General features: G+C 38.4%; 1 protein-coding gene across 1 annotated transcript; it reads left to right on the forward strand.

The window, feature by feature from the left end:
• Nucleotides 1–7,601: 7,601 nt before the first annotated feature.
• Nucleotides 7,602–26,128, forward strand: LOC141632738 (uncharacterized). The gene is made up of 3 exons (XM_074445254.1): nucleotides 7,602–8,441; nucleotides 25,138–25,213; nucleotides 25,610–26,128. Exons 1-3 carry the CDS (start codon nucleotides 7,692–7,694, stop codon nucleotides 25,807–25,809), a joined length of 1,026 nt encoding a protein of 341 aa, XP_074301355.1. The 5' UTR covers nucleotides 7,602–7,691; the 3' UTR covers nucleotides 25,810–26,128.
• The last annotated feature ends 410 nt before the right edge of the window (nucleotides 26,129–26,538 follow it).

The following is a 26,538-nucleotide window of genomic DNA, read 5'->3' on the forward strand; positions in this document are numbered from 1 at the left end:
AAGAATTAACTTATAGAAGTTTAGAAAGAGCAATAAAAACTCCAAAATTCATCCCCTCTTGGCTGAAAATTTCAAGAGGACAAAACAATATTTTGGGTCAATTTTTATTAAGATTAATATTGTTCTAGTATTAATAATATTAATTTTTATGAGGTTATCTTGGGTATACATCTTTGGGAGATATTCTAAGCTTGAATCTTTGTTCTTCCATATAAGGAAAGCTCAAGAACAAGTAAGAAGGAGATCTTACTTGTACCCAAAATCCGAAACTTTCATAGTAAGAATGACGATTTCTTCTCTATATTTATTTATGTTTGCATGCATAAGATCACAATTTATTTTATGACCAAATAGATTATCACATATATGAATATGTTGAGTATTATGAGATATAGATTTCTAACAGGAAGGGTAGGTGAGAAGTGTGCCAAGGCTAGGAGGGGGATTTGGAGGCCTATCTTATGACTAACACTTGGTGCATTTGGTGTTTGAGTTGTTTGGATGATATCATTGTTGTTGTTGTTGTATGATTTGTCATGGATTGTGTTGAAGTATTTTTGGAGGATTTTGAGGTTGTCTAATTATTAAGTTTGGAGGTGTTTGATGCTAGATAACTTTGTGTTTCAAATGAATGGAGTGATAAGGGGAAGAAATAAGGAGGATGTTATGTTGGATTATGAAAATGAGATTGAATTGGTGGAAATTAGGATTATCTTAGATGAGGGAAGACATAAGGAGGGCGCGTGAGTGAAGAGCGTTCATTATAGAGGCTTTGGGTCACTTACTTTTGTGATGATGTTGTAACGGAATAGTGACCATGTTGATAATGTGATGAGGGAGACATAAGTAGGATGAGTTATGAGAGAAGAGGGATAGATCGATTGAGCGTACCCATACTTATTTTGTGAGCCTTTTGTTGATTGATTGGTTCTATAATAGTTTGCTCGGGACGAGCAAAGGCTTAAGTGTGGGGTATTACAAAAGTAAGTGACCCAAAGCCTCCATAATGAACGCTCTTCACTCACGCGCCCTCCTTATGTCTTCCCTCATCTAAGATGTTCCTAGTCCACCGATTCTTCACCACCAATTCATCACCACTCACACCTAAGATGTAACATACTTCGCCATTTTTCCAACAAAACTCCTCCATATTTGAACTTTTGATTGCTTCTTTTTCATTGTTTGATTTGTGGGAGTGAAAGTGGGAATTCTTTTGTAGGTTATTCCACATGACTGAGGTAATGATAGTGAAATAAGGTGTTTAGACAATTAGGCAAAGAAGAGTGGTGATGTATGTAGTGATTGTGTCAAAAAGTATGTGAGATTGGGAATAATGAGACACAAGGGTAGCTTGAATAGGCTTGATAATGAGCATTGGTGGAATTGTCAAGCATGATACTTTTACTCTTAAGCAAGGACTTATCAAAAGATTTTAATAAATCACTTGCACCATTTCACAAACACCTTGTGTGCACTACTCAAGAACTTGAGTTTTACACACAAGTAACCACTCATAATCCATTATTAGGAAAAGACAATAATAAAAACATTAAAGAAGGAGTATGGGTTGCCTCCCGTAAAGCGCTTTTGGTTTCCGTCGTTTGCTCGACGCCTTTTCAAGTTTCATCTTCTACCAATGGTCAAGAGCGGAGCAACTCAATGCTCTTAGTAACCTATCAAACATGTTAGCCCACAAACAAGAAAAGTGACAATAATAGAAAGTCAAGACATACCAAGAATGAACAATGAAAACATATGCTTATAACAAGTGATTCATTGAGCTTTCATGTTTGAAAAACAAATTAATGTCACAATAAAGCTCCTTAAGAGAGGGTTTGGACTTGGTAAAAACCAAGTAGGAGTGAGGGGACACAAGAGGTTCTTTAAGAACTAGCATGGGTGGTTCTTCTTTGTGTGGCCAAACTTCAACAAGCATCTTGTTCTCTACCCTCTTAACATTCTCCTCAAAGTTTATAGTTACTAACTTCTGAGCCAAAGGAGGGTCACAATCAATATCCTAAAGAACCACAACATTCTTATTTTCTCCCAATTCCTCCATGTGTGGATTTGCCTCCAAATCTTGTAAGGTTGCCTCCAAATCACAAGACAAAACATACCCCAAATCTTCTCCAACCATTCCATTAGTTAAGGCAACATCCAAAATGTCACCTCCACACAATTCATAAATGGTTTGAATAATAGGTTCAACTATCTCAAGAAAGCATAGAGAAGAAGACTTGTAAAATTGTTCACAATGAGGAAAATTAAGAGAAGCCATTAAATCAAACAAGAGAGCAATATAAACTACTTGAACTAATCCTAATATTTACAAAAACTAGTTACACTACAAAGCACACAAAAGCACACAACTACTCTAAAAACACAACTAAAAACACTAGCAAAACCGTTACCTTCCCCGGCAACGGCGCCAAAATTTAACACGCCTAATACGTCGCTATTTAAGACGGCCAAATTAACAATTTATATATCACAATACGTACTAATTAATACTAATTATAAACTAGTAAGGAAGCAAACAATGAGATCGAACCCAAGAGAAGGGGGTTTTGCAATGGTGTAATCAAAAGAGCAATTAGAACAATTGTGACAAATTAACAAGTATGTAAAGGGGAAGGGGGGGGGGGGGGGAGGGGTTGGTTTTCAAAGACAACAAAATGAAATTCAAATAAGAGTGTGTAGCAAGTAATCAAACAACAAGTTCTAAGATGGAAATTGATCAAGTTTAAGGAAAACTTAATCCGTCTCAATAAAGTGAGACATTTTAGTTAGTGAAACCACAAAATCAATCCTGTAATTATATATTATCACCTTATTATGAAGATTACTCTCCTAAATCTCCTTAATAATGGTTAAATGACAAGGAAATCACACTTATTCAAATAACCCAACTTATCAATCCTACCAAGTAGAAATCACATACATTGGTTAAATTAATAAGAAGATAAAAGCATTAGAGATTCAATAAGGGTAATTAGACACAATGAAAACACGATTAATGCCTAATTACAAGTTAATCCTTTACTTGCTAATTAAGCCAAGAAGAAATCACATTCATTAGCATAATAACAAGGTGTTGCAAAGATGAGATTACAAGGAAATCACACTTAATAATCCCAACAACAATAAATTAAGGAACTTGATTAATTAAGAAACAAGGAAATCACACTTAATTACTCAATGTATACAAGGTTTTCAAAATTCAATCAATAAACACAAAGGATTAACAATGATAATGAAAATTAAGGAAAGATTAAGGAGTCTTACAACCAAAGATTACACCTTTGAGTCGGATTAAGAAGAGAAGATTAGTTCTCCATAATAGATCTAAACCCAATTAAAAGATGATAATTCTCCAAATTACAAAATAATTGTTCAATGATGCAAAAGATGTCTAAAACCTAATGGTGTTCAACTATTTATAGCCCTAAGATGCGGAAGATTAATGGGCTTTAAGTTAGAAGCAAACCCGTAACAATTGCGGAAACCCAAATTTTTAGCACGGTGCGAATTTCTAGACAGAAATTTCGCATGGTGCGAGTTTCCTGTTGGACAACATTTTTTCCGAAGGCCATATCTCTCTCGTTACTTGACCAAATGAGGCGTATGACCTACCGTTGTAAAGCTAAGAACATAATATTTCACCTCCACTTGGCATTGCATCGTTACGAGCTCTAGAACTCAATATATACCCATTTGAAGTCGATCCTTATGCAAACGACGCTTCAAATCTTCAATTGCTTTATCCTTTCACTTCTTCATATCTTAGCTCGTCTTCCTTCTTGCTTGTAGATATTTTGTACCATGGTAGACTTCAAGACATGCCTTTGCTTCCGATCATTGCTCAAAACTCCATTACTAACCCGGTATTAAGAATATGGTAAATGTGACGTAAATCATGTAAAACCACGTCCCAATGCCGCTTTATTATGCATAAATAAGCTAAATAGATAGTAGAAATACGAGCCTATCAATCACTTGCTGGAATTTTTCAAATATTCACGTCAAGTCAATTTTTTAAGCATTACATGTATGAAACGTTGCATTCTTTCCTCCTTTTGGCCAAGAATTCAGCCTGTTTTTGCATTTTCATACAGCTTGGAATTTTGCATATTAGACTTTTTTCACCCCATAATATCACAATTTATCTAAGAAACTCACACCTATTCATATAAAAAAATTGTTGGAACATTTCTGTTACTTGTCATTTCGAACGACTAGTACAAGAGTTTTGCCCTAATATTCTGACTGGGTTAGGATTACTATTCCTGTAGTAGGATCGCCTTTGGTAGAGTTATTACGTGGAAGTGCTAGTGTGGGACAATCTACTTTGACCCGTTTTTATAGTTATATCCCATGCGTTGAGACCTTGGCGGGGACATATAAAACCTATAAAGGCGGGTTTCGTTGTTCGCTGTTCACGAATTCTTGTTTAGGCAGTTCATACCACCCATACATAGTATACTTTTTTTTTCCGTCAAACCTCTCAAAACAAAATATAATCTTAGGTAAGTACTTTATAAACATATGCATAAAAAGAACATATTCCATTTAGTTCCTTCATGCCTACTCTAACTAGTTATTATAGCATTTGTTTATGAGTTTTCCATAATTATGTTTAGATTTAGGGAGTTTCTAGTATATATTCTTACTCAGTCACCCTAACAGTTATCATAACTTCTGTATTCTGTAACTCCTCAATAATATCACGTAAAATATCTCTTCGTTCTATCAGTGGATCATATGTAGCTATCACATCGATGGTAAAGCACAAAAATCTGTCTATTTTATTTACTTGTTCTTTTTCACTTCTATCGTAACAAATATATATTGCAAACAATTTCCTCAAGAAAATAAAATAAATGATCACATGACTACGCTAGTTAAACAATTGATGTATGGCATAATTATAAATGTGACAATGATGCAATGGGTATATGTCATCTTCATTTCATTCATTACTCGATTTTTCATAGAATTTATACTCCGTAGTATATATTAAACTCTTGGCCTCTTAATATTCATGTAAGCTCGTTCAACTATTTTGTGTCTCTATGATTACCATGAACCAATACTAATATTTCACGACATCCCTATTTTATCCTCATTAATCATGTGCATCTTCAAAACATTTTATTAAGAGAGCATCATTTTAAATTAACTTCATAACAAACATGTAATTAATGATTATTAAACATGAACAATCAAATACTATCTATTCCGGTTATTTGTTTACCTATTTCACTTTGGTTATCTCAGTTAATTGTTAACTTTCTATTTCGGAAATGCATTTGATAGGCAATCTGATCCTACACACTCAATTTGGTTCACTTATCATCTAATAATTATCCCTTTATCTTTCCTTGGTATTTATTGCAAAAACAAAGATAAACAAAATGATCAGGTGAAAGGAGTAGATTATATTGAAGGTAAAAAAAAGTAGAATCTAATTTGATGCTACATTTACCTAAATCATCATAAGTTCATCATCATTTGATGCATGATCTCACTAGCCAAGTAATACCTACAAAACATGCAATTTGGATCATCTCCATTACTTTTAAGTCAAAACTTGATTGAGCCAAGATAGTGGACCCACAAAATTATCCTTAGGGATATTCTCTCGTGTACCCCTGAACATTTTCGTTTTCTAAGGTGTATCCCTCGTTTTTCACAAAAAACTTTGACCGACAATAATTCTTTGTTACGAGTTCAGAAAACGATATTTTTTTTTTCAAACCAATTATCTCGTCAAGGCCTTGAGTTTGAAAAAAAACTCACCGCTTTTTAAACTCGTACGCGGTAGTTATGGTAGGTCAAACATTTTTTAACGAATAAACTTTGACCGACCATAATTCCCGACTACGAGTTGAGACGTCAGTGAATTTTTTTTTCAAACTGAAGACCTCTTAAAGACGGTCAATTTGGAAAAAAAGTTTATCGTATTCTGAACTTGTAGCCAAGAGTTATTGACGGTCAAAGTTTTTTTGCATGAAAAGAGGAGTATATCATAGAAAATGAAAAAGTTGAGGGGTACACGAGAGAATATCCCTTATCCTTAATTTATACTACTATTATTTCCTCCCTATATTCCTCAATTCCCAAGTCCCAACCCCCCTACTTCTTTATAAACGAGGACACAAGCTAAGACCACCCCCAAACAAGGTCATGACCTAGGTCATGAGAGGGGTGGGTCTCCTTAATCACAAATTAAGCTTCAAATTAGCATGACCCGGTTGGCAAAGGAGGTCATCCCATGACCTCTTTTGATGTTCTTGACCTGGTTGGTGACCCGACACATGTCATGCTCTGAAAAAAAAAAAACAAAACAAAAGGAGGCAGCGACGCCTCCAATCTTGCTCTCCTACTCTGCCCTTTATACTGTTCTGCCAAATAAAAATGTAAGTTTCATAAAAACTAAAATTAGGAATACATACCATAGCAATTGAAAATAAATTACAAGAATATTTTTTTTGAGCCACATTTTAAATTACCTATTTAACGAACTCAATTTTGACGGATTTTGAACCATTTTTTAAAATATATATTTAAGAATTTGGTTTGAATTTTTATCAATTTCGTTAGATCTATTGGTTTAATCTAGTTTAATCAAAATCATGCATTAAATTACACAAGAGAAAAGAAAGAAAAAAAAACTGAGGAGGGTAAATAAAAGATTGAACGATGATGGTGATGATGATCTTTGATGATGCTGATCTTCATGCAAAAAATTCATATGTCGATATGGTGGTGAAGATCGATTGATGATGGTGAAGATCGATTGACGATGGTGATGAGCCACGATTGAGTTTGGGGAAGGAGATGAGCCCGTCTATGACCAAGATGGGAAAGAGTAAATTAATTGAAGATTGATGATGAAGATGAATAATAATTTGGTGAAATAAATTGATTTGGGGTTGGTATATTAATGTGAGAAATTTATGGTTTGGGAATTTGTGTTTTAAGATGGGAAATACATTAAGATGAAGAAATAAATTAAGATGGGAATAATAAATGGGTTAAGATGAAGTTGGGACTCCAGGAAGACCAACTTAGGAATTTTCTAGAGGAGATTAAGTAAAGATGGGAATTCGGACGTATAAATTAATTATCTCGTTACTCTGAAAAAATGATCCCATTGAACATATCTAGTTTCGTAAAAAGAAGTCCTCTTTTATCTTTTAAAATTTTAACATTGTATTTTTTTTTTCCTTAGTACGAAATAAATTTAAAATACTTATCATATTGGACTAGTTATTAATTTATTAAAATATTTACAAAATCACAAAATTTACTTATTTATAATTTCTTAGTAAATAATAATTGAAAAGTAAGAGAGAGGTTTTGGTGGGGTAAAGAATGTGGGAAATGATTAGAATTGTTGGAAAGTGAAAAAATGATTGGGTTGGTGACGTTGGTCGTGACCTTCTGCTTGGGAGGGTGAAAATGAGTCAAGATAAATAAGGTGTGATTAAGAGAAAAACCGGGTCGCGGCCTAATTAGCGCGACCTTTACTTAAGGATGGTCTAATAAGTAGCTACTCTCCCTTTCAAACTCCCTCTTCTCCCTCCTTAAAACTCTCCTAAAACACAAATAACTCATTCTACCCATTATTCACCTAAATCGACACTCTTGTACCATACTAAACCCGTCTTATCAATTAAACCTCAAAAATGCATATGAAAATTAAGAACATGAAAGGCATAGATCTTTCTTGTGCTTCACCATCATCAACTGCTATTTGTTCTAGCATGGACCAACGTTCTGTCATTAAAAACAGCACCAAATCATTCCAACGTTTAAATTCTTACTTAGGTGATCATTACAAAACTTTAACCAACAATAATAATATTAATCCTTATCATTCTCCTCCAAGAGCTCCTTGCATTTCTGAACTACCCTTCACTCCTAGGCCTTCCTCCTCCTCTAGCTACCGCGACAAAACTCGTAAACCTAGGTCCGAGGTTAAGCATAGCAGTGATGTTATCACTAGACGGAGAAGAAGCTCAGTTGAGTTAAGGGATATAAAACATTATAACAATAATCGTCACGAGTATAGTAATTCTTCAAGGTATCTCTTAGCCGAGTCTAGATATTTAGACTCGCTTTACGGGTCTAAAAGTACGAGAAGTAATTTGGGTGGAAAAGACAATGATACCCCGAGTACTCCGGTGTTTGGTTCTGAGGGAAGGAGGAGTACAAGCAGGGTCGAAACGAAGCGTTTTGGATCAATGTTGGATGATGAAAAGCAGAAGATTAGGCAACATTTTTCATTGATTGATGTTAGTGATGATCATAGGAGGGGTAAATTCGGAATTAAGCAGAGGAATTCAGGGGAAACAGAATATGATGGTCAAAGTCAAAGTCAAAGGCAGAGGAGCATGGGTATCGCCCGTATGGGATCTTCCCGTTCTCCCGACCAGGTAAATTATTTTAATCTGCGTAAATTATGTTTTACATATTAATCCTGTATAGGACGGTTAAACATGTAGCAGTTTTATGCATATGAATCTTGTGGAACGTCCAATCGATGAAAGAATTTTTATTAATCGATAAAAGAGTATCCAAGAATAACCTGTAAAATCGTCTTGTTTGATAATTTGTGTTTGTTATATACGAGTTTGTAAATATAAGACATAAAGATTGTTATATTTAAAGGTAAGATTTGAATTTGTGACTTGATTTCACCGAATATTAGTCAATATGCCAGACCATTAACATACGTCATTGCTCATTCATGTACACGTTTTACTCTTTCACGGACTTTTTGTCATAATTTTTCCATTCCTTACCCTTATTCCAATGAACAAAAAACAAATTCTCTCTTTTTATCTCTTAAAATTAATCAAAAGTTTTCATCAAATTTCTTAATTATGAATCTTAATTCTCATAATCAAGTAATAATTCTTAATTTTGATTGATTATTTCATTCTTTGTATCAAATTAAGTAGATGTAAATAATCATTTGATAAATTAAATTACGATTTGTGAAATTAGGGTTTATGGGTAAGAGTTGGTTTGGGTGGCAGAGGAGGGAGACGGTGGTGGCGGTCGGAAGGCCGTCTGGTCGGCGGTGGTGGTTGGGGTTGTGGTCGACGGTGGTGTCCTGTAGTGATCGGTCGATCCATTTTGGGTGCGTGAGCAGGGAGATAGGGAAGGAGCAGTGGTGTTCGGTTGTTCAAGTGAGGCGAGGGACAAGGGGAGAGGTGGTCGGTGGCGAGTAGGGCGGTCGCCGTTGGCAAGCAGGGCCAGGGAAGGGCAGCGACAGGGTGGTGGCAGGGGTGGGGGAGGGAGAATTGAATAGAGTGGAAATTGAAAATTTGGGGGAAATGAAAGGGTAAATTGGTCAATTGTGTACATGATTGAGTAAATCATGTCCATGATTGAGCATGACCCTTAACATATTCCTATTGCATTTTTTTTTTTTGGGTTATTTCACAGGAATAATCCAAACTAAGTCTCTCCTTCTCATATTAATCCATACTATTGTTTAACTCAGAAAAATCCGAACTATTACATCATTTATCTTATACTGTACCCGACACATATTTGACCTGATACCACAGGTTTCCCAACAGGTCATAATGTGAAGGTGGGTCCCTTCTTTTTTATATCTTTTGTTCCGTTTCTTCATTCCTTCGTTCACCAATTCTTCTTCTTTTCATTTTTTGTGAATCAACTTTTCTTTTTCTTCCTCGATAATGATAGAGAAAAAGACTAGGTCGTTAAATGCTAGAATTAAACTACCAAATTAACAATTTATAAGCCGAACTATACTCTAGATTACTCTAATGGATAAAGCAATATAGTGCAAGTAAGGGTCGGTCCCAAGAGAAGGACTTTTAACCTAAATACTTGAATTTTAAACTATTGAATACTAATGACAAGTGTATAAACAAACAATGGTTATCAACAATGACAAACAATAGATGAACATAGATAAAGGGGGGGAGGGGGGGTTAAGTTGATTGGTAACATGAAAACAAAGTAAAGTTGCAATCTTTTTCTAACAAGCAATATGACAAACACTTGGTGAGCAAGAAAATTCAATATTAAAGAAGACTTGATGTAATCCTTCCTTAGTAACCAACAATGATAAAGTTTGACTCTTTTGTAACTCTCTTCTTATTATCCACCCAATGCTCTCTAATCAAGATGCTAACATACACAAATTAAATCATCCATGTATATTCTTCAAATTTAATCAACAATTCATTAAACCATGAGTGCAAATCAAACATGAGCATTAAGAATTATGCCAAGATAGAAGGCTAGGATCAATTCTCACAAGATTAAACCATACAAATGAGAAAAGACATGAAATTTCCTACTTATTGCATGCATCCTTTAAACCAAATCAACATACAACAAGCTTGCTCCAAACAATCCTAGATAGATTAAACCATTTCTCTAGAATTTGCAATAGTTGAACAAATAACAAGCATGGATGGCCAACCCAAACATAAACTCATTCAACATAAGACATTAAGCATAAGGAAAGATTAATGGATAAATAAAGAGAGATTAAAAGAGTCTTACAATACCAAAGTTGAAAACTTTGGATGAATTACACCAAACAAAGAAGGATTTAGCCTTCCATAATCTTTTTACAACCCAAAAAATGAAGAAAGATTAACATCCAAAGCCAAAGATTACACTTTTCTTCCTAAAATTCCAAGTTTTCTTAACACACAAGCCTTTTTGAATTATTGCTAAACAAGATGAGATTTAGGTCTCCAAAATGTGAACTATTTATAGGGCTGCACGAAATTCTAGGGTAATACGGAAATTTGGGCTTTCATTTAAGCCAACGAGCTAAACAAAAGTCACGAGTACAGCACCTCGGCAGACTGCCGGCTGAGTGGCAGACTGCCGGCTGAATGGCAGACTGCCGTGGCAGACTGCTGTGGCTGGTGGCAGTCTGCCAAAATGCCTGAATTCGAATTGTTTCTTCATTTCCTCAACACGAGTTCTCCACTACTTAGCCTTCATGCTTCCTATCAAGGAATGTCGACTCCGTAACTGGTTCATGTAAGGTCGTCTCCGCGTGATTGGTTGTCTACTAGTGTGGCTAGAGGCTCGTGCTCGGGATTCCGGGTTCTCTCTGCATACGAAGCTCCACACATGAATCAAAATGCATTAGTTATGACAATCATCGGACGGGAAGATTAACTCTTTATTCCGACAAAAGGACCCTTAATTAAAACATACTTGGCCTAAGAAGGCCCTAGTGACTCGACACTTTTTTACTCTATCAAACTCCCCCACACTTGGACTTTTGCTTGTCCCGAGTAAAACTCAAGGAAGGCATTCGGCAAGTCCATAAGCGGGTGTGGGGTTGAATGATCACTCTTCCCTTACCTCTTCCTTCTTATATCCCCCTATTGAACAACCACAAATTAAAGAGAAAATATAGACTCAAAGGTGACACAAACTCTTCTCTCACTCACCCTCCTTATATCATCCCTCACACAAGACACAACACATCTCCAACTCCGACTCATCAACATCACAACCACCCTTCTTATATCACCTATCAAGAGATGACCACTCTCACCTTATCCCAAGGTGATAGCAAAGTGGTCTAAACAACTTCCTAAATCATCAAATTATTCCACTTATATCACCCCCTTATCACTCCATGAAATGAAAGATCATGCTACTTGGTTGGCCACACACCTATGCAATTCAACAACCAAAATAGCCAAAGCAAAAATCCACCGATTTGGGACAAGTTTTTTTTTTTGTGACTCAAAAAGAAATTAAATCCTAATATAGCCTCCTTCCAAGACCCTCCTTATCACTCCCTTCTTATCCCTCCATCTTTTTGGTGTGACAATTTTCAATTTTTCAATTTTTTTGGTAAAAATCCCTCATTTTTCTTAAGGTGTCCTTTCGGGTTTTCACCTTAACTTTTCCTTACCTCTCATGGTGGCTCGCAACTCATTTTTTCATTTTACCCGAAATGCCCTTTCGGGTTTTCATCCCATCCTCGGCCACCTTCCCAATCTTGCCTTAGGTGCCGACCTTGTGGATTTTCACCTAGCCGGGATTTTTTTTTTTTTCATTAAACAACAAGAAGTTTACATATGTTACAATTCATATTCCTCCCCCATACTTACATTCCACATTGTCCTCAATGTGGAGGAGGTCACAAACTTTTCTTCAAAAATGAGAACCCGAGGCACCCCCTTGATCATGGGTGCCTTGGTTCTTCCATCTTCTTTCTCTTCTTTCTCTTTCTCTTGTGGCTCGGGCATAGTTTTGGTCCACATCTTCTTGGGTGATGGAGGGTGGGATTGTTGGGTTAAGAGACATGCCAAATAGTCCACTAACTATCCCAAGTGTGTCCTCTTGGGTCCTTGCATCGTAGTATGAATCTTGGATATACTCTTGATATCTTTCACTTTGGACCCCAAATTGGTGGTCCATTTGGCCTCTCCACTCATTTTGCTCTTTCCACATGTTTGCATTGGCCGTCATTGTTTGGTCAAGTTGTTGTTGCCAAAGACGGTTAGCCTCTTGGTTAGTAATCATTTCCCTCATCAAGGTCGTTTGATTCGTTGTGGCCTCCTCTATCAACTTCCCTCTATCATCAACCACACTTCTCCATTGATCTAGATTCTCCAATCTTGGCGTTTGTTGTTATTGCCAAGAATGGAGATTCTCCACACACCCACTTATAGTAGTGAAAACCTCTCTTGTCTCTTTGAAATAATCGTACATATTTTGTTGCCAAGGAGCAACCGGGTCATGTCAGCCCTCTCCCGCTTCGTACATAGGGGTGTCCATGTCCATGGGAGGGTCATTTGGTGCCTCCTCTTCTTCCTCATCGAAGTTAAAGTCCGAAATATCCATACGACAATAGAAGTTCCTACCATGGCTACCACTTGGCAAAGGAGAGTTTTTAGGCCTAGGAAGCCTCAAGTACTTTTGCTTGTCGGGACCCAACCAATACCCTTTAAGGAGGTTTTCCCTCACTTTTTTAAACATCTTGCACTGCTCAAGAACAACATCATTTTACAAGGGAAGACCCTTAGTCTTGAAGATGTCTTGGGATTCTTCAATGTCCCCCTCAAAGTGTGTAACAAAGAATGTGATTGCCCCCCCACAATTGATGCTCCCTCCCGAGCTTTTGGTCTTGTGAACCATGCATGCATCAATGAAAAGTTGTACCCAATCGGGCACTTCTACTCCCTCCGGAAGCATGGTCCACATGGTAGCTCGGATCTTTGAGTTGACCTTAGTGGGCTCTCCTATGGCATAGAAGATGGTGGTTATGAAGCGGGTGAGGAGTTGTACCACGGGGTTGGTGCAATAAGAGATCATGTTGTCATGTTTAGCATTTTTGGTTCCCACAATCTCGGTCCAAGCCGCATCACTCCTATGCCCGAGCATGAGAATAGGAGATGGGGTTTTGGAAATGTGCAAGACCTCCCTCACTTGAGTATGGGTAAGGGTGTGCCACTTTCCATTCACTTGAAACCGGATTTTTTTCTCTCTTCCCTCCGCCACATTACACTCCGTCAAGGTGGAAAGGAACTCTCGGGTGTAGGAAGTGTAGGTGTAATCCCATAACTCATCATCAAAGTATGCTTCTAGGCCCACCTTAGCAAGCATAGCTCGGGTTAGTGTGCCCATACCTAAAGCATTTAGGGTGTGGGGGGCAAGGAAACGGGTGGTTTTGATTGGTTGTTTTTGGTGTAGGCCGAGTTTTTGAAAGATTTTTGATTGGTTGGCATCTAACCCTTCCTCCCCGGTAAAAATTGGTTCCTCCACATTTTCGGTCTCCTCTACAACCCTTTTCTTATTTGGCCTTCGGAATGGGTTTAAGCTTGAGATTCTTGTACCTACAAAATAGTTGATACAACACAACAACACAAAATATGGCACTCAAAAAATTTTCACTCTTTGAGACGATTCACCAAAAACTTGGTGTGCACTAGCTCAAGAAGGTTTCAAAAGCTTGTGTTTGGTGTTTGTCTTGCCTCACCCAGAAAATTTTACCACCAACAACAACTATAACATCAAGAGACAACAACTAATCCAACTAATTCACTAAAACAAGATTAAATTCGGATTATAAGAGAGCAAGAAAATGAAAGTTGAGTTTGGTTGTTATACCTCCCCGAATTCCACAAAATAATGCTCCTTGTTGCTCCTAGTTGCTCAAAAACCCGTCTTAGACCCTTGAATTCCAATCCTTTAGCTTGAAATTTGAAGTCTTGAAAGTTAGGGTTCTTCAAAAATTTGGGGAAAATTTCTGATTTTTGGTGGAATCAATGGTATTTTGTATTTGTGAAGGAAGGATTGTGGCCAAAAGATTGAAGGATTGAAGATTTGATAAATGTTGGGAGGAATTTTTGAGTGATTTGGGTGGAAATAGGATGATTGAAGGGAGATGGGGTGTTTGATTTGTTCGAAAATTCTGAAATGAGGAACAAAGGGGGAGTCTCGTGTATTTGGCTTGAAAAATATTATATTCAGACTAAACGGCAGACTGCCGTGGGAATGGCAGACTGCCGTAGCTTTGGCAGACTGCCGTGGTGTTTGGCAGTCTGCCAAATCCCCTGATTGTTGCATTTTTTCGTTGGCTAAATTTTGGTATTAAACCAAAATTTAGCTAATGAAGCTTCACCTCTTCCTTGCTCTTTCCCTTAACATGCTCCCATTCAATTCCCCATCCACATTTCCGTCACTTCACCAATGGCACACTTTCCGAGGTCGTGTAAAAATCAAATTCAAACTTCATAGAAGGATTAGTAACTTCATGAGTGTTAATGCAATTTATTAACAAGAATATAAATGACGGAATGATAAATGACGTGAATTTAAATTCTACCTATGGAAAACGGGAAATTCTACACTAGAAAGAGGATATTTAAAAATTTGTGCCGTATTTTTAACGTTGATGGCTCGACTTAGTCAACGTTGGAGAATTAATCTTTGTAAATTGGATCTTCTAAAAGAAGATCCTCTTCACCTTGTAACTCGATTCCTTTGAAGTAATGCTCCAACCGTTGCCCATTGACCTTTATCACTTTTCCCGAGGTTGGGTCTTCTATCTCCACCACTCCGTGTGGAAAGACTTTCTTGACTTTGTAAGGCCCATACCACTTCGACCTTAGCTTGCCGGGAAAGTTCTTGAGACGACTTTGAAAGACCAACACATATTGTCCCTCTTTAAAAACACTTCTTGTCACCATCTTGTCATGCCAAGACCAAGCCTTTTCCTTGTAAATGCTAGCATTGTCATAAGCATTGTGCCTAAGCTCTTCCAATTCTTGAATTTGAAGCTTTCGGTGCAATCCCGCCTCATTGACATTTTGATTGAAAGCTTTGATTGCCCAATAGGCTTTGTGTTCAACTTCTACGGGAAGGTGGCATCCCTTCCCATAAATTAGCCTATATGGAGACATGTCTATTGGGGTCTTATAAGCCGTTCTATAAGCCCATAGAGCATCTTTAAGCCTCTTGCTCCAATCTTTTCGGTCGGGGTCGACCGTTCTTTCCAATATATGCTTAATCTCCCGGTTAGAGACTTCCGCTTGGCCGTTTGTTTGGGGATGATAGGCCGTAAAAACCTTGTGAAGCACACCATATTTTTGAAGCAAGGTTGAGATCACCTTGTTGAAAAATGAGTTCCCCTATCACTAACAATGGCCTTTGGGAAACCGAACCTTGAAAATATATTGCTCTTGATAAATGCTTTCACCGTCTTTGCATCATCACATTTCGTGGGAATGGCTTCCAACCACTTAGACACGTAATCAACCGCCAAGACAATGTAGAGGTATCCATAAGAATTAGGGAATGGTTCCAAGAAGTCTATTCCCCAAACATCGAAAATTTCGAAATAAAGCATTGGTTGTTGGGGCATTTCGTTTCGTCGTGAGATGTTGCCAAAACGTTGGCATCTATCGCAAGTATTGACGAAAGTATGAGAATCTTTGAACAACTTGGGCCAATAGAACCCGCACTCTAGGATCTTCCGTGTCGTTCTATGAGGCCCAAAGTGACCCCCACAAGCGTACTCGTGGCAATGTTTGAGGATAAATGGAATTTTTACATCCGCACACAACGCCGAATGACTTGATCTTGGCACATCTTCCATAGGTATGGTTCATCCCATATGTAGAATCTAGAATCGGCCTTTATCCTATTCATTTGACTTGATGAGAGTGAGGGTGGAAATTTCTTTGTTACCATATAGTTGACAAGGTTAGCATATCAAGGCTCAACGGCCTTCATAGAATATAGAGATTCAAGTGGTAAGCTACCGTCCACTACTCCCATTGTCTTCACGAGATTCTCATTGATGTGAATCCGACTCAAATGATCGGCCACCACATTAGCACTCCCTTGCTTGTCCTTTATCTCGATATCAAACTCACTCAACAAAAGAACCCATCTCATTAGCCTTTCTTTGGTGTCCTTCTTGTCTACAAGTTGTCTTATAGACTTGTGGTCGGTATAAATGATGACCCTGGCACCCAAGAGATAAGCCCGAAACTTTTCAATAGCATACACCACCGCCAAGAATTCCTTCCCCGTGGTGGTGTAGTTCTGTTGAGCATCATTCAAAAGTGAAGAAGCATATTGTATTACATTAGCAACCTTCCCGTCCCTTTGGCCTAAAACCGCGCCAAGGGCATAATCACTAGCATCGGTCATGATTTCAAAAGGGAGGTCCCATCTTGGAGCTTGAATTATCGGGGCCGTCACAAGCTCTTCCTTCAACGAATCGAATGCCAACCTACACGCATCATCAAAAACAAACTCCACATCCTTGTGCAAAAGCTTGCACAAGGGGTAAGCAATCTTAGAAAAATCCTTAATAAATCGACGGTAGAAGCCCGCGTGTCCAAGGAATGACCTTATCTCCTGAGTATTAGTAGGATATGGCAAGGTTTTTATCACTTCAACCTTAGCCACATCCACCTCAATCCCTCTCTTTGAGACTATGTGACCTAACACGATGCCGCTTTTAACCATAAAGTGACATTTTTCGGAATTCAACACAAGGTGTGACTCCGTGCATCGTGATAGGACCATAGTTAGGTGGTCCAAGCAAGCTTCAAAATTGTCTCAATGGACGGTGAAGTCGTCCATGAAGACCTCTAAGACTCTTTCTACAAGATCCGAGAAAAGACTCACCATGCAACGTTGAAATGTACCCGGAGCATAACACAAACCGAAGGGCATCCTTCGGTATGCATATGTTCCGAAAGGGCATGTGAATGTTGTCTTGGATTGATCCTCCGGACGTATGGGAATTTGAAAGTATCCGGAATATCCGTCCAAGAAACAATAGAATTCCTTCCCCCCTAGCCTCCTTAGCATTTGGTCTAGAAAGGGTAGAGGAAAATGATCTTTGAAAGTCACGACATTTAGGCGGCGATAATCGATGCAAACTCTCCACCTGGTTTGAATCCGGGTGGGAATTAAAGCTCCTTCTTTGCCCTCGATTACCGTCACACCACCCTTTTTAGATACACATTGAGTGGGACTTACCCATTGAGAATCGCTAATGGGGTAGATGATTCCCATTTGGAGTAGTTTGATGATCTCTTCCTTCACCACTTCCATCATTGGTGGGTTCAATCTTCTTTGTGGTTGCCGAACCGGCTTTGCTTCCCCTTCCAACCGGATCTTGTGCATACAAACACTTGGGCTTATCCCTTTAAGATCCGCAATGCTCCACCCAAAAGCTTCCTTGTACTTGTACAATACCTCCACCAATCACTTTTCTTGATCACCCTCAAGTTGCTTTGAAATTATGAGGGGTAAAGTATTGTTTTCCCCAAGAAACACGTACTTCAAGTGGTCGGGGAGTGGTTTTAGATTGGGGGTGGGTGGCTTAATGATGGATGGAAGTGGTCTTTCAAGGGAGGCCTCTAGGGGAAGGAATTTGGGGTAGCTAGGATTTGTCTTTAAGAAAAACAAGTATTCGTGGAACAAGGGATTTGGCAGACTGCCGTGGGTATGGCAGACTGCCGTGGCAGACTGCGGTTTGTCCGGCAGACTGCGGTGGGGTTTGGCAGTCTGCCGATTTCCCTGATTCCGGCCTCTTTCTTTTCCATTTGGTCATCTTCAAGGGTTATTTCCTCCTCTAACTTGTTGACATAATCCTGGACATCATTAGACAACAAAAACCGCAACCCTTCTTTCTCTACATTGTTAGTGAGGGTCACCTCAAGTGGGTCCCTATGACTCAATTGGTAAAATCGATTTGCCAAAGGTTCACTTTTATCAAGAAAGTAGCAAAAATTCAAATCATCGGTCTTCTTCATTGTCTCATACACATTATACTTCAAAATTTTCCCTTCAAATTCCATGGTCAAATTTCCATCATACATGTCAAGTTTGGTTTTGGAGGTTCTCATAAAAGGCCTCCCTAGCAAAAGGGGTGTAGCCTTGGAGTCCGGTTCCATGTCCAAAATATAAAAATCAGCCGGAAACATGAATTTATCAACCTCTACCAACACATCTTCTACAAGACCCTTAGGGTGAATTGTGGAGCGGTCCGCCAATTGTATCACAACATTGGTCTTAGACAAGGGAGGAAATTCTAAGGTCTCATAAATGGAATAAGGCATGACATTAATAGAGGACCCCGAGTCTAGCATAGCTCTAGCAAAAGCTTTGCCTCCAATTGAGCACGGTATAGTTAGCATGCCCGAATCATCGCACTTTTTGGGAAGATTTTGTTTGAAAATTGCCGAGACATGCCTACTAACCGTGACTCTTTCAACTTCTTTCCTTGGCTTCCGTTTAGGGGTGCAAAGTTCTTTGAGAAACTTTGCATACCTAGGAACGGTTTTGATGATAATAAAAAGAGGAATGTTGACCTCACATTTCCTAAAAGTTTCATAAAGATCGGAGTCTTTATCAAACTTCTTGGGATTTGTGAGGGCACTTGGAAATGGTACCTCCGGTTCATATTCCTTTTCAATCTCTTCAAGTTGATCCTCTGTGTTGATGCTTCCTTTCTTTCCCTTGTCAATGCTCAAAGGACTTTTCTCTTCTTCCACATTAGCTTTTGAAGATGTCCCTTTCTCTTGTTCAACCACAAGCTCTTCTTCAATTTGCTCTCCAATTTCAATAACCCTTTCTAGTGAATTGCCTCTTCTCTTCTTCTTGGGAAGGGATTCTAAAGTTCTTCCCTTCCTCAATGTCATAGCACTAGCATTTTCTCTAGGAGGAAATGTAGTGGAGGGGATAGAAGAGGAATTCCTTTGGTTTAGCTTGGCAAGTTCTTGGGCAATTTGTCCAAGTTGGACCTCAAGGTTGGCAACCTTGGCATCACTAACACCCTTGTCGGCTTCAATCTTGTCAAACCGCTTGTTTGTTTTAACTTGCTCTTGAAAGATGTTTTTAAGCAAGTCTTGAACACTTGGTTCCTTTTGAGAATTGGTGTTGTTACCTTGATTGCCAAATTGGGATTATTGACCTTGATTTTGGTTTCGACCTGGGTTGTTGAAATTTCCATTCCTATTTGCTTGAGAATTTGAGCCTTGACCTTGTCGGGAATTTTGGTCCCTCAAGTGGTTGAATTGGCCATTCACAAAGCTCTTTGAGGTGTCACCACCCAAACAAAGTCGAGGGTTGTCTCTACTCCCAACATTGTAAGTGTTGCCACTAGGATCATAGTTGTAATATCCTCCCCCGGAAGGATTCCTAGCATTGTAATTCCCATAACCCATTGCACTTACATTTTTCACTCCAATTCCTTCTTCAATCATAATAGGGCAAGCTTCCTCCAAATGAGGACCTTGGCAATAGTTGCATTCCACTTGATTCATTTGACCTCCATCTTTGTTTGGATTGTTCACCGTCATATTCTTCAATAGGTGAGTTAAGTCATTCACACTTTGCTCAAGATTTTTAGTAGATGAGGGGGAGGTTCCCATTGAAGATGTATTCCTTGTTCCCCTTTGGCTTCTATCATAATTTCTTGTAGTTGCGGCAAGTCTCTCAATGATTTCCTTAGCATCCACTATGGAATAATTCTCCAAACCTCCTCCGGTGGCGGAATTTACCATCCTTTGATCTTCTTGACCCAAACCTTCATAAAAGTTCACAAGAAGGTCATCCTCACTCAACCCATGGTATGGACATTGAGCCACCAACCTCTTGAATCTTTCCCAATATTCATACATGGTTTCACCATTGGGGTCTTGTTCTATGGTGGTGATTGTCTTCTTTGCACGGTTGTGGCGCGAGTCGGGATAGAATTTCTCAAGGAATGTCGCTTTCATTCCCTTTCAAGTACTAATGGAGCCCGGCGTAAGATAGAAAAGCCAATCTTTGGCCGCATCCAACAAGGAAAATGGGAAGGCCCGAAGTTTGAATTGGTCCTCCGTCACTCCATTCGGGATGGCTCCTTCACACATCATGTGAAATTCCGATAGATGACGGTTTGGGTCATTTCCCGCATGGCCATGAAACTTGGGCAAGTTATGAATGAAGAAACCTTTGAGTTCGAAATTTGCATTGGCTCCTAAAGGAGGGTAGGTGATGCACAAAGGTTGTTCATCATAATTCCTTGCTCTTATCTCCCGGATGGTTCTCGTGTCATTCGCCATAGGGGGATACTCTACTTCAATCGGATTTACTTCAATAGGATCTTCCGAAGGTGCTTCTTCTACTCGATGTTCCCTTTGTGCTCTTTGGTACCACGGATTGGTAAATAACCACGAATATGCTCCAAAAGAGTCCTCTTCAACGGGGGTTGATTCACCGTTTTGTTGAGAACTAAACATAAACCTTGGCACTTCACACACAAGTTAGAACTTCCACTTACTTTCAAAAACAAAGAGAAGAAAAATAACTAACATGTAATTAACAATCAAGCCTTTAGCTATGTTGCCCTTCACCGGCAACAGCGCCAAAATTTGATAGAGAAAAATACTAGGTCGTTAAATGCTAGAATTAAACTACCAAATTAACAATTTATAAGCCAAACTATACTCTAGATTACTCTAATGGATAAAGAAATATAGTGCAAGTAAGGGTCGGTCCCAAGAGAAGGACTTTTAAGCTAAATACTTGAATTTTAAACTATTGAATACTAATGACAAGTGTAACAATGGTTATCAACAATGACAAACAATAGATGAATATAGATAAAGGGGGGGGGGGGGGGTTAAGTTGATTGGTAACATGAAAACAAAGTAAAGTTGCAATCTTTTTCTAACAAGCAATATGACAAACACTTGGTGAGCAAGAAAATTCAATATTAAAGAAGACTTGATGTAATCCTTCCTTAGTAACCAACAATGATAAAGTTTGACTCTTTTGTAACTCTCTTCTTATTATCCACCCAATGCTCTCTAATCAAGATGCTAACATACACAAATTAAATCATCCATGTATATTCTTCAAATTTAATCAACAATTCATTAAACCATGAGTGCAAATCAAACATGAGCATTAAGAATTATGCCAAGATAGAAGGCTAGGATCAATTCTCACAAGATTAAACCATACAAATGAGAAAAGACATGAAATTTCCTACTTATTGCATGCATCCTTTAAACCAAATCAACATACAACAAGCTTGCTCCAAACAATCCTAGATAGATTAAACCATTTCTCTAGAATTTGCAATCGTTGAACAAATAACAAGCATGGATGGCCAACCCAAACATAAACTCATTCAACATAAGACATTAAGCATAAGGAAAGATTAATGGATAAATAAAGAGAGATTAAAAGAGTCTTACAATACCAAAGTTGAAAACTTTGGATGAATTACACCAAACAAAGAAGGATTTAGCCTTCCATAATCTTTTTACAACCCAAAAAATGAAGAAAGATTAACATCCAAAGCCAAAGATTACACTTTTCTTCCTAAAATTCCAAGTTTTCTTAACACACAAGCCTTTTTGAATTATTGCTAAACAAGATGAGATTTAGGTCTCCAAAATGTGAACTATTTATAGGGCTGCACGAAATTCTAGGGTAATACGGAAATTTGGGCTTTCATTTAAGCCAACGGGCTAAACAAAAGTCACGAGTCAAAGACCTCGAGATCGCTACTGAGTGGCAGATCGGCTAAATGAATGGCAGATCGCCGTGCTAAATGTGCTCTAACGTGGTGGTGGCGATCTGCGCAAAATGCCTCGAATTCGAATTGTTTCTTCATTTCCTCAACACGAGTTCTCCACTACTTAGCCTTCATGCTTCCTATCAAGGAATGTCGACTCAGAATCGGGTTCATGTAAGGTCGTCTCCGCGTGATTGGTTGTCTACTAGTGTGGCTAGAGGCTCGTGCTCGGGATTCCGGGTTCTCTCTGCATACGAAGCTCCACACATGAATCAAAATGCATTAGTTATGACAATCATCGGACGGGAAGATTAACTCTTTATTCCGACAAAAGGACCCTTAATTAAAACATACTTGGCCTAAGAAGGCCCTAGTGACTCGACACTTTTTTACTCTATCAGATAACCATCACCATCATCATTAAACCCTTATTTAATCCTCATTTCCAAATTATGTTCAACACCAACCCAGTAAAACAGCAACAAGCATCAAATAGAATAAATGGAATGGCGCATCCCTATGCTTAAACCGAAACTATGTCGCATCATTATGCCTCCTCCCACTGGTACCACCGTGCGCGGCAGAACTTGACCCGACTTCAACGCTTCCTCACTATAAAGACTGTTGCGAGTCAGATAAAACGTCAGAAGCTTTGGAGATTTGTTTGTATTTGTATTCCGATTCGCATTTTTTTATAGGGTATTTATCCGGGTGTCAGATTATAGCTATATGACGGCAGGATTTTCAGAGGTCGTCTTCAATTACGGTGCGGTTCGATTTAATTTAAAGATGTCGTAGTAGTCTGCCTCCATTTTTTGGTGGTGTGTGTAACACCCCGGCCCAAACCGGGTCGGGAGCAGTTACTTATGATAGCTCACCAGGCTGTGTACATGGCCCACAGATTAACACGGGTCCTTTATAGCGCATTTTGTCCTCACTCATGCGCATCCCGAAAACCTTCCTAGGAAGTCACCCATCCTAAGACTACTCCCAGTCAAGCACGCTTAATTTTGGAGTTCTTTCGCATGAATGACCATAAAAGAAAGTGCACTTTGTTGATATGAGTAGTAATTCCAATCCCTTTAAGCACTAGTCATTTAAACCTATCACTGGACCTCTTCAATTACCGTGGGGTGTTACAGTGTGATTGCATTCGATTGGGTGTTTTGTTTGATTTGGGGAAAATTTGGGTGAGTTTGGCGGGGAGGGGTGGTATTTATCCAAAGGTTTGCTATTTTTGTCGGGCTGTGGTGGAGATGCGGCGATGAGTGAGGAAGAGAGGGTGAGGGAATTGGTGATGAAGCTGGTGTGGAATTCTGATTTTTTGTGAGATAGGAGATGAAGATTGAAAAAGATTTAAAAAGATGAACTTTAGGTTGACTTATTAGAGTTATAGTCTAAGGAAACCGGTTGTCCAGGTTTCCCTTCCAGGGGTTTAATGTGAGTTAGATGATGAAATAGTTAGGATTATTTTCGGTTAAATAATAGTTGGGATTAATATGAGAAGAAGAGTCTTAGTTTGGATTATTCCTATAAAATAACCTTTTTTTGTGTAAATCGTTTTTTATAATATAAGTGTTACTATAAAATCAAGTATGGAGTAATTTGTTGTACTAAAATAATTCCACTAAAATAATTTTCACCAACCACCATGTTCCTTGATAACGAAACCATTGTCTTTGGTAGATTGGTTTACTTCTAACTAAAACTGTTTTATAGGAGCCTTTTAACATGTCTGTTATTAAAACTAGGGGCGGACCCACCTAGTAGCAAGGGGTGGTGTCCGCTACCTGAACATAAAAAAATTGGTTTAGAAGACGGATTTTTGTTACCCCAATTATTGTTGAATAGTAGATAAGTAAATGTTATTCCATTAAATGTACAATAAATATCTTGTGGTTCAATGGTAAAGGTTTGGTTTTCCACCTATTACCCCGGATTTGGATCCCTTCACATGCATTTGTAAACGGTTTTTTTGCCCCTGATTAAAACGGCCTATTATTACGAACTATTTCCTTTATTTCGGGCCGGGTTCGGGTCAACGGGCCGGGTTCGGGTCAGGTCAATTCGGGTCGGGTCAATTCGGGTCTCTCGTTGAGTTCGAGTTAATTCGGGCCGGGACGGGTCTTTTCGGGTTTCGGGTTTGTTGTCGGGTCTGTTTCGGGTCAAGCGGGTCGGGTTGTTTTGGGTCGGGTCATTTTCGGGTCAATGAATAATAGAGAAATAGCCAATAGAAGTCTTTTCGGTTCAATTAGAGTTATATTTTGTCGGGTCATTTTTGGGTGTGGTGGTTTCCGATCGGGTCATTTTCGGGTCGGGCAATACGGGTCAAGAAAGTTCGGGTCATGTTCGGGTTGGGTCGGGTCAATTCGGATTTTCGGGTCACATACGGGTGATGCAGTTCGGGTCACTTCGGGTCTCGGGTCAGCTTTTTCGGGTCGGGTCAATCGGGTCGGGTTGCTTTTGCCAGGTCTAGTTGTATTTAAGCATTTAATACCCTTCCAAATTTGGTATTAATTTAGAAATTAGGGAATAAATTACACATGAATCAATGCAATTAATATATATATATTAAGTGTTTATTTTCTTTTTTTAGCTTCTTAAATACAACCCATTGGATTGTATTTATCATCTTTATTAAAACCCAATTAGTGTTGCGTACATGTGAATCACTTGCCTCATTATAAGCAAGATACTACTTACTAGAGGTACTAAAGAATCTTAGATGCTTTGATTGTTTTATTACATAAACATAAAAGCTGTTATTATGATGCTTATGGTAACGGGCATCTTATGGTCAGTATTAGTATTATATGAGATGGGGTAGAACTTTGATGATGTTGTCTCTAGCTGTCCTTTCGGAATGGTTTTTTCGGTAATTATTATGTGAGACAGTCTCAAAACGGTTTTTTAGTATTAGAAACATTTATTTATTGATATTTGATAACCATAAATTAATATTTTTTTACTAAATGACCGTTTTCTGTGTGAGACACTGAATCCGTCTTATTCTATAATTTGTGTAGTTTCGGTAATTATGGTTTGGTGTGTGAATTGTCATGCATCAGGTAGTTGTATTGAGGGTGGCATTGCACTGCAAAGGTTGTGAAAAAAAGCTCAGGAATCATCTTTCTAAAATGGAAGGTAATTTTTATTTCATTTACTATCTAAACTATGTTACTGGTTGATTTATCGTACCTATCTATATTGTCGATACTAAGACGTAAAGTCGTCTAGTTTGATGAGTAAGCGACTTTACGTGAACTTATCGAAAGCTTACAACAACAACATTACCCTCAATAGCTCCCGCAAATTGTGGAGTAAGGGGGGTCGGATGTACGCAGCCTTACCCTTGTGTTAGCAACATAAAGAGGCTGTTTCCGAATGACCCAAGATGAAAATTGCGTCGAGAACTGCATCGAAGGACCACTACTTCACAAGAGAAAAAAGCGCAACCACTAACCATTTTGCTTTATTCCATCATAATCCAAAACTAAAGAGTAATGAATTTTTGGCACCATTGGAAATATGGAAATGCAGGAGTGACTTCGTATAGTATCGACACGGAAACGAAAAAAGTGACTGTTATCGGATATGTGACGCCGGTAGAGGTACTGAAAAGTATTTCCAAAGTAAAGAATGCACAATTCTGGCCTTCTCAAGTTTCATCCTCGTCAAATTCGACATCAACGACATCGTCCACTTCTTCATCAAGCTCGTCAACGATAGACCTAAATTGACAAAAGTAATGAATGAAAGGTTAATGTAATGTACTCCCTCCGTCTCAACCATTTGTTTATCTTTGATTAAAATATCACTTATAAAGATTAAAAAAAAAGGTAAACAAATGAAGGAGACGAGGGAGTATAATTTAGCAGTACTAGTTTGAGATTTCTATAGTGCATTAAGCTGCTGAGTGCTGTCTTGTATTTCTCTCATTTAGCTCTTGACAAAAAGGTGTTATTTGCTGCTACTATATGTCTGTGTGATACAATTTGCTTGGTTTAATTTGTTTGAGATGATGATACAATGCGCTTTTGTGCATTATCTTAATGGGGCTATTGGCTATTGTTTACAATTTGCTTAATTATTCTTTACCTTCATGTAAAAGAGCAACAATGAATATATTTTTCCAGCGAGGATGAACACTATTGAAATTTTCATCTTCCAGCAAGGGCCTGCGCCTCTGGTAGCCCTCCTTTAACTCCGAGACTACTTCAAATTATTCAATTTTCTTAATTTTGATTCAAATAATTCTATCACAGAATCAAAATATTTTATTTCCTTAAAATTTATTAAAAACCGTTTTACATGAGATTTACTCTCACCTGATGAAAGCTTGTGGATGAATAAAGTGAGAGATGAAGTAAATGCCAACTCCTTGACCTCAATAATCATATGGGGTCCTACATAATTGATATATGTACAAAATGGTATAGTGGTACCATGTAGATGAGTATGACAAGCGA

The sequence above is a fragment of the Silene latifolia genome, chromosome Y (genome assembly GCF_048544455.1).
Source record: "Silene latifolia isolate original U9 population chromosome Y, ASM4854445v1, whole genome shotgun sequence".
Classification (NCBI taxonomy): domain Eukaryota; kingdom Viridiplantae; phylum Streptophyta; class Magnoliopsida; order Caryophyllales; family Caryophyllaceae; genus Silene; species Silene latifolia.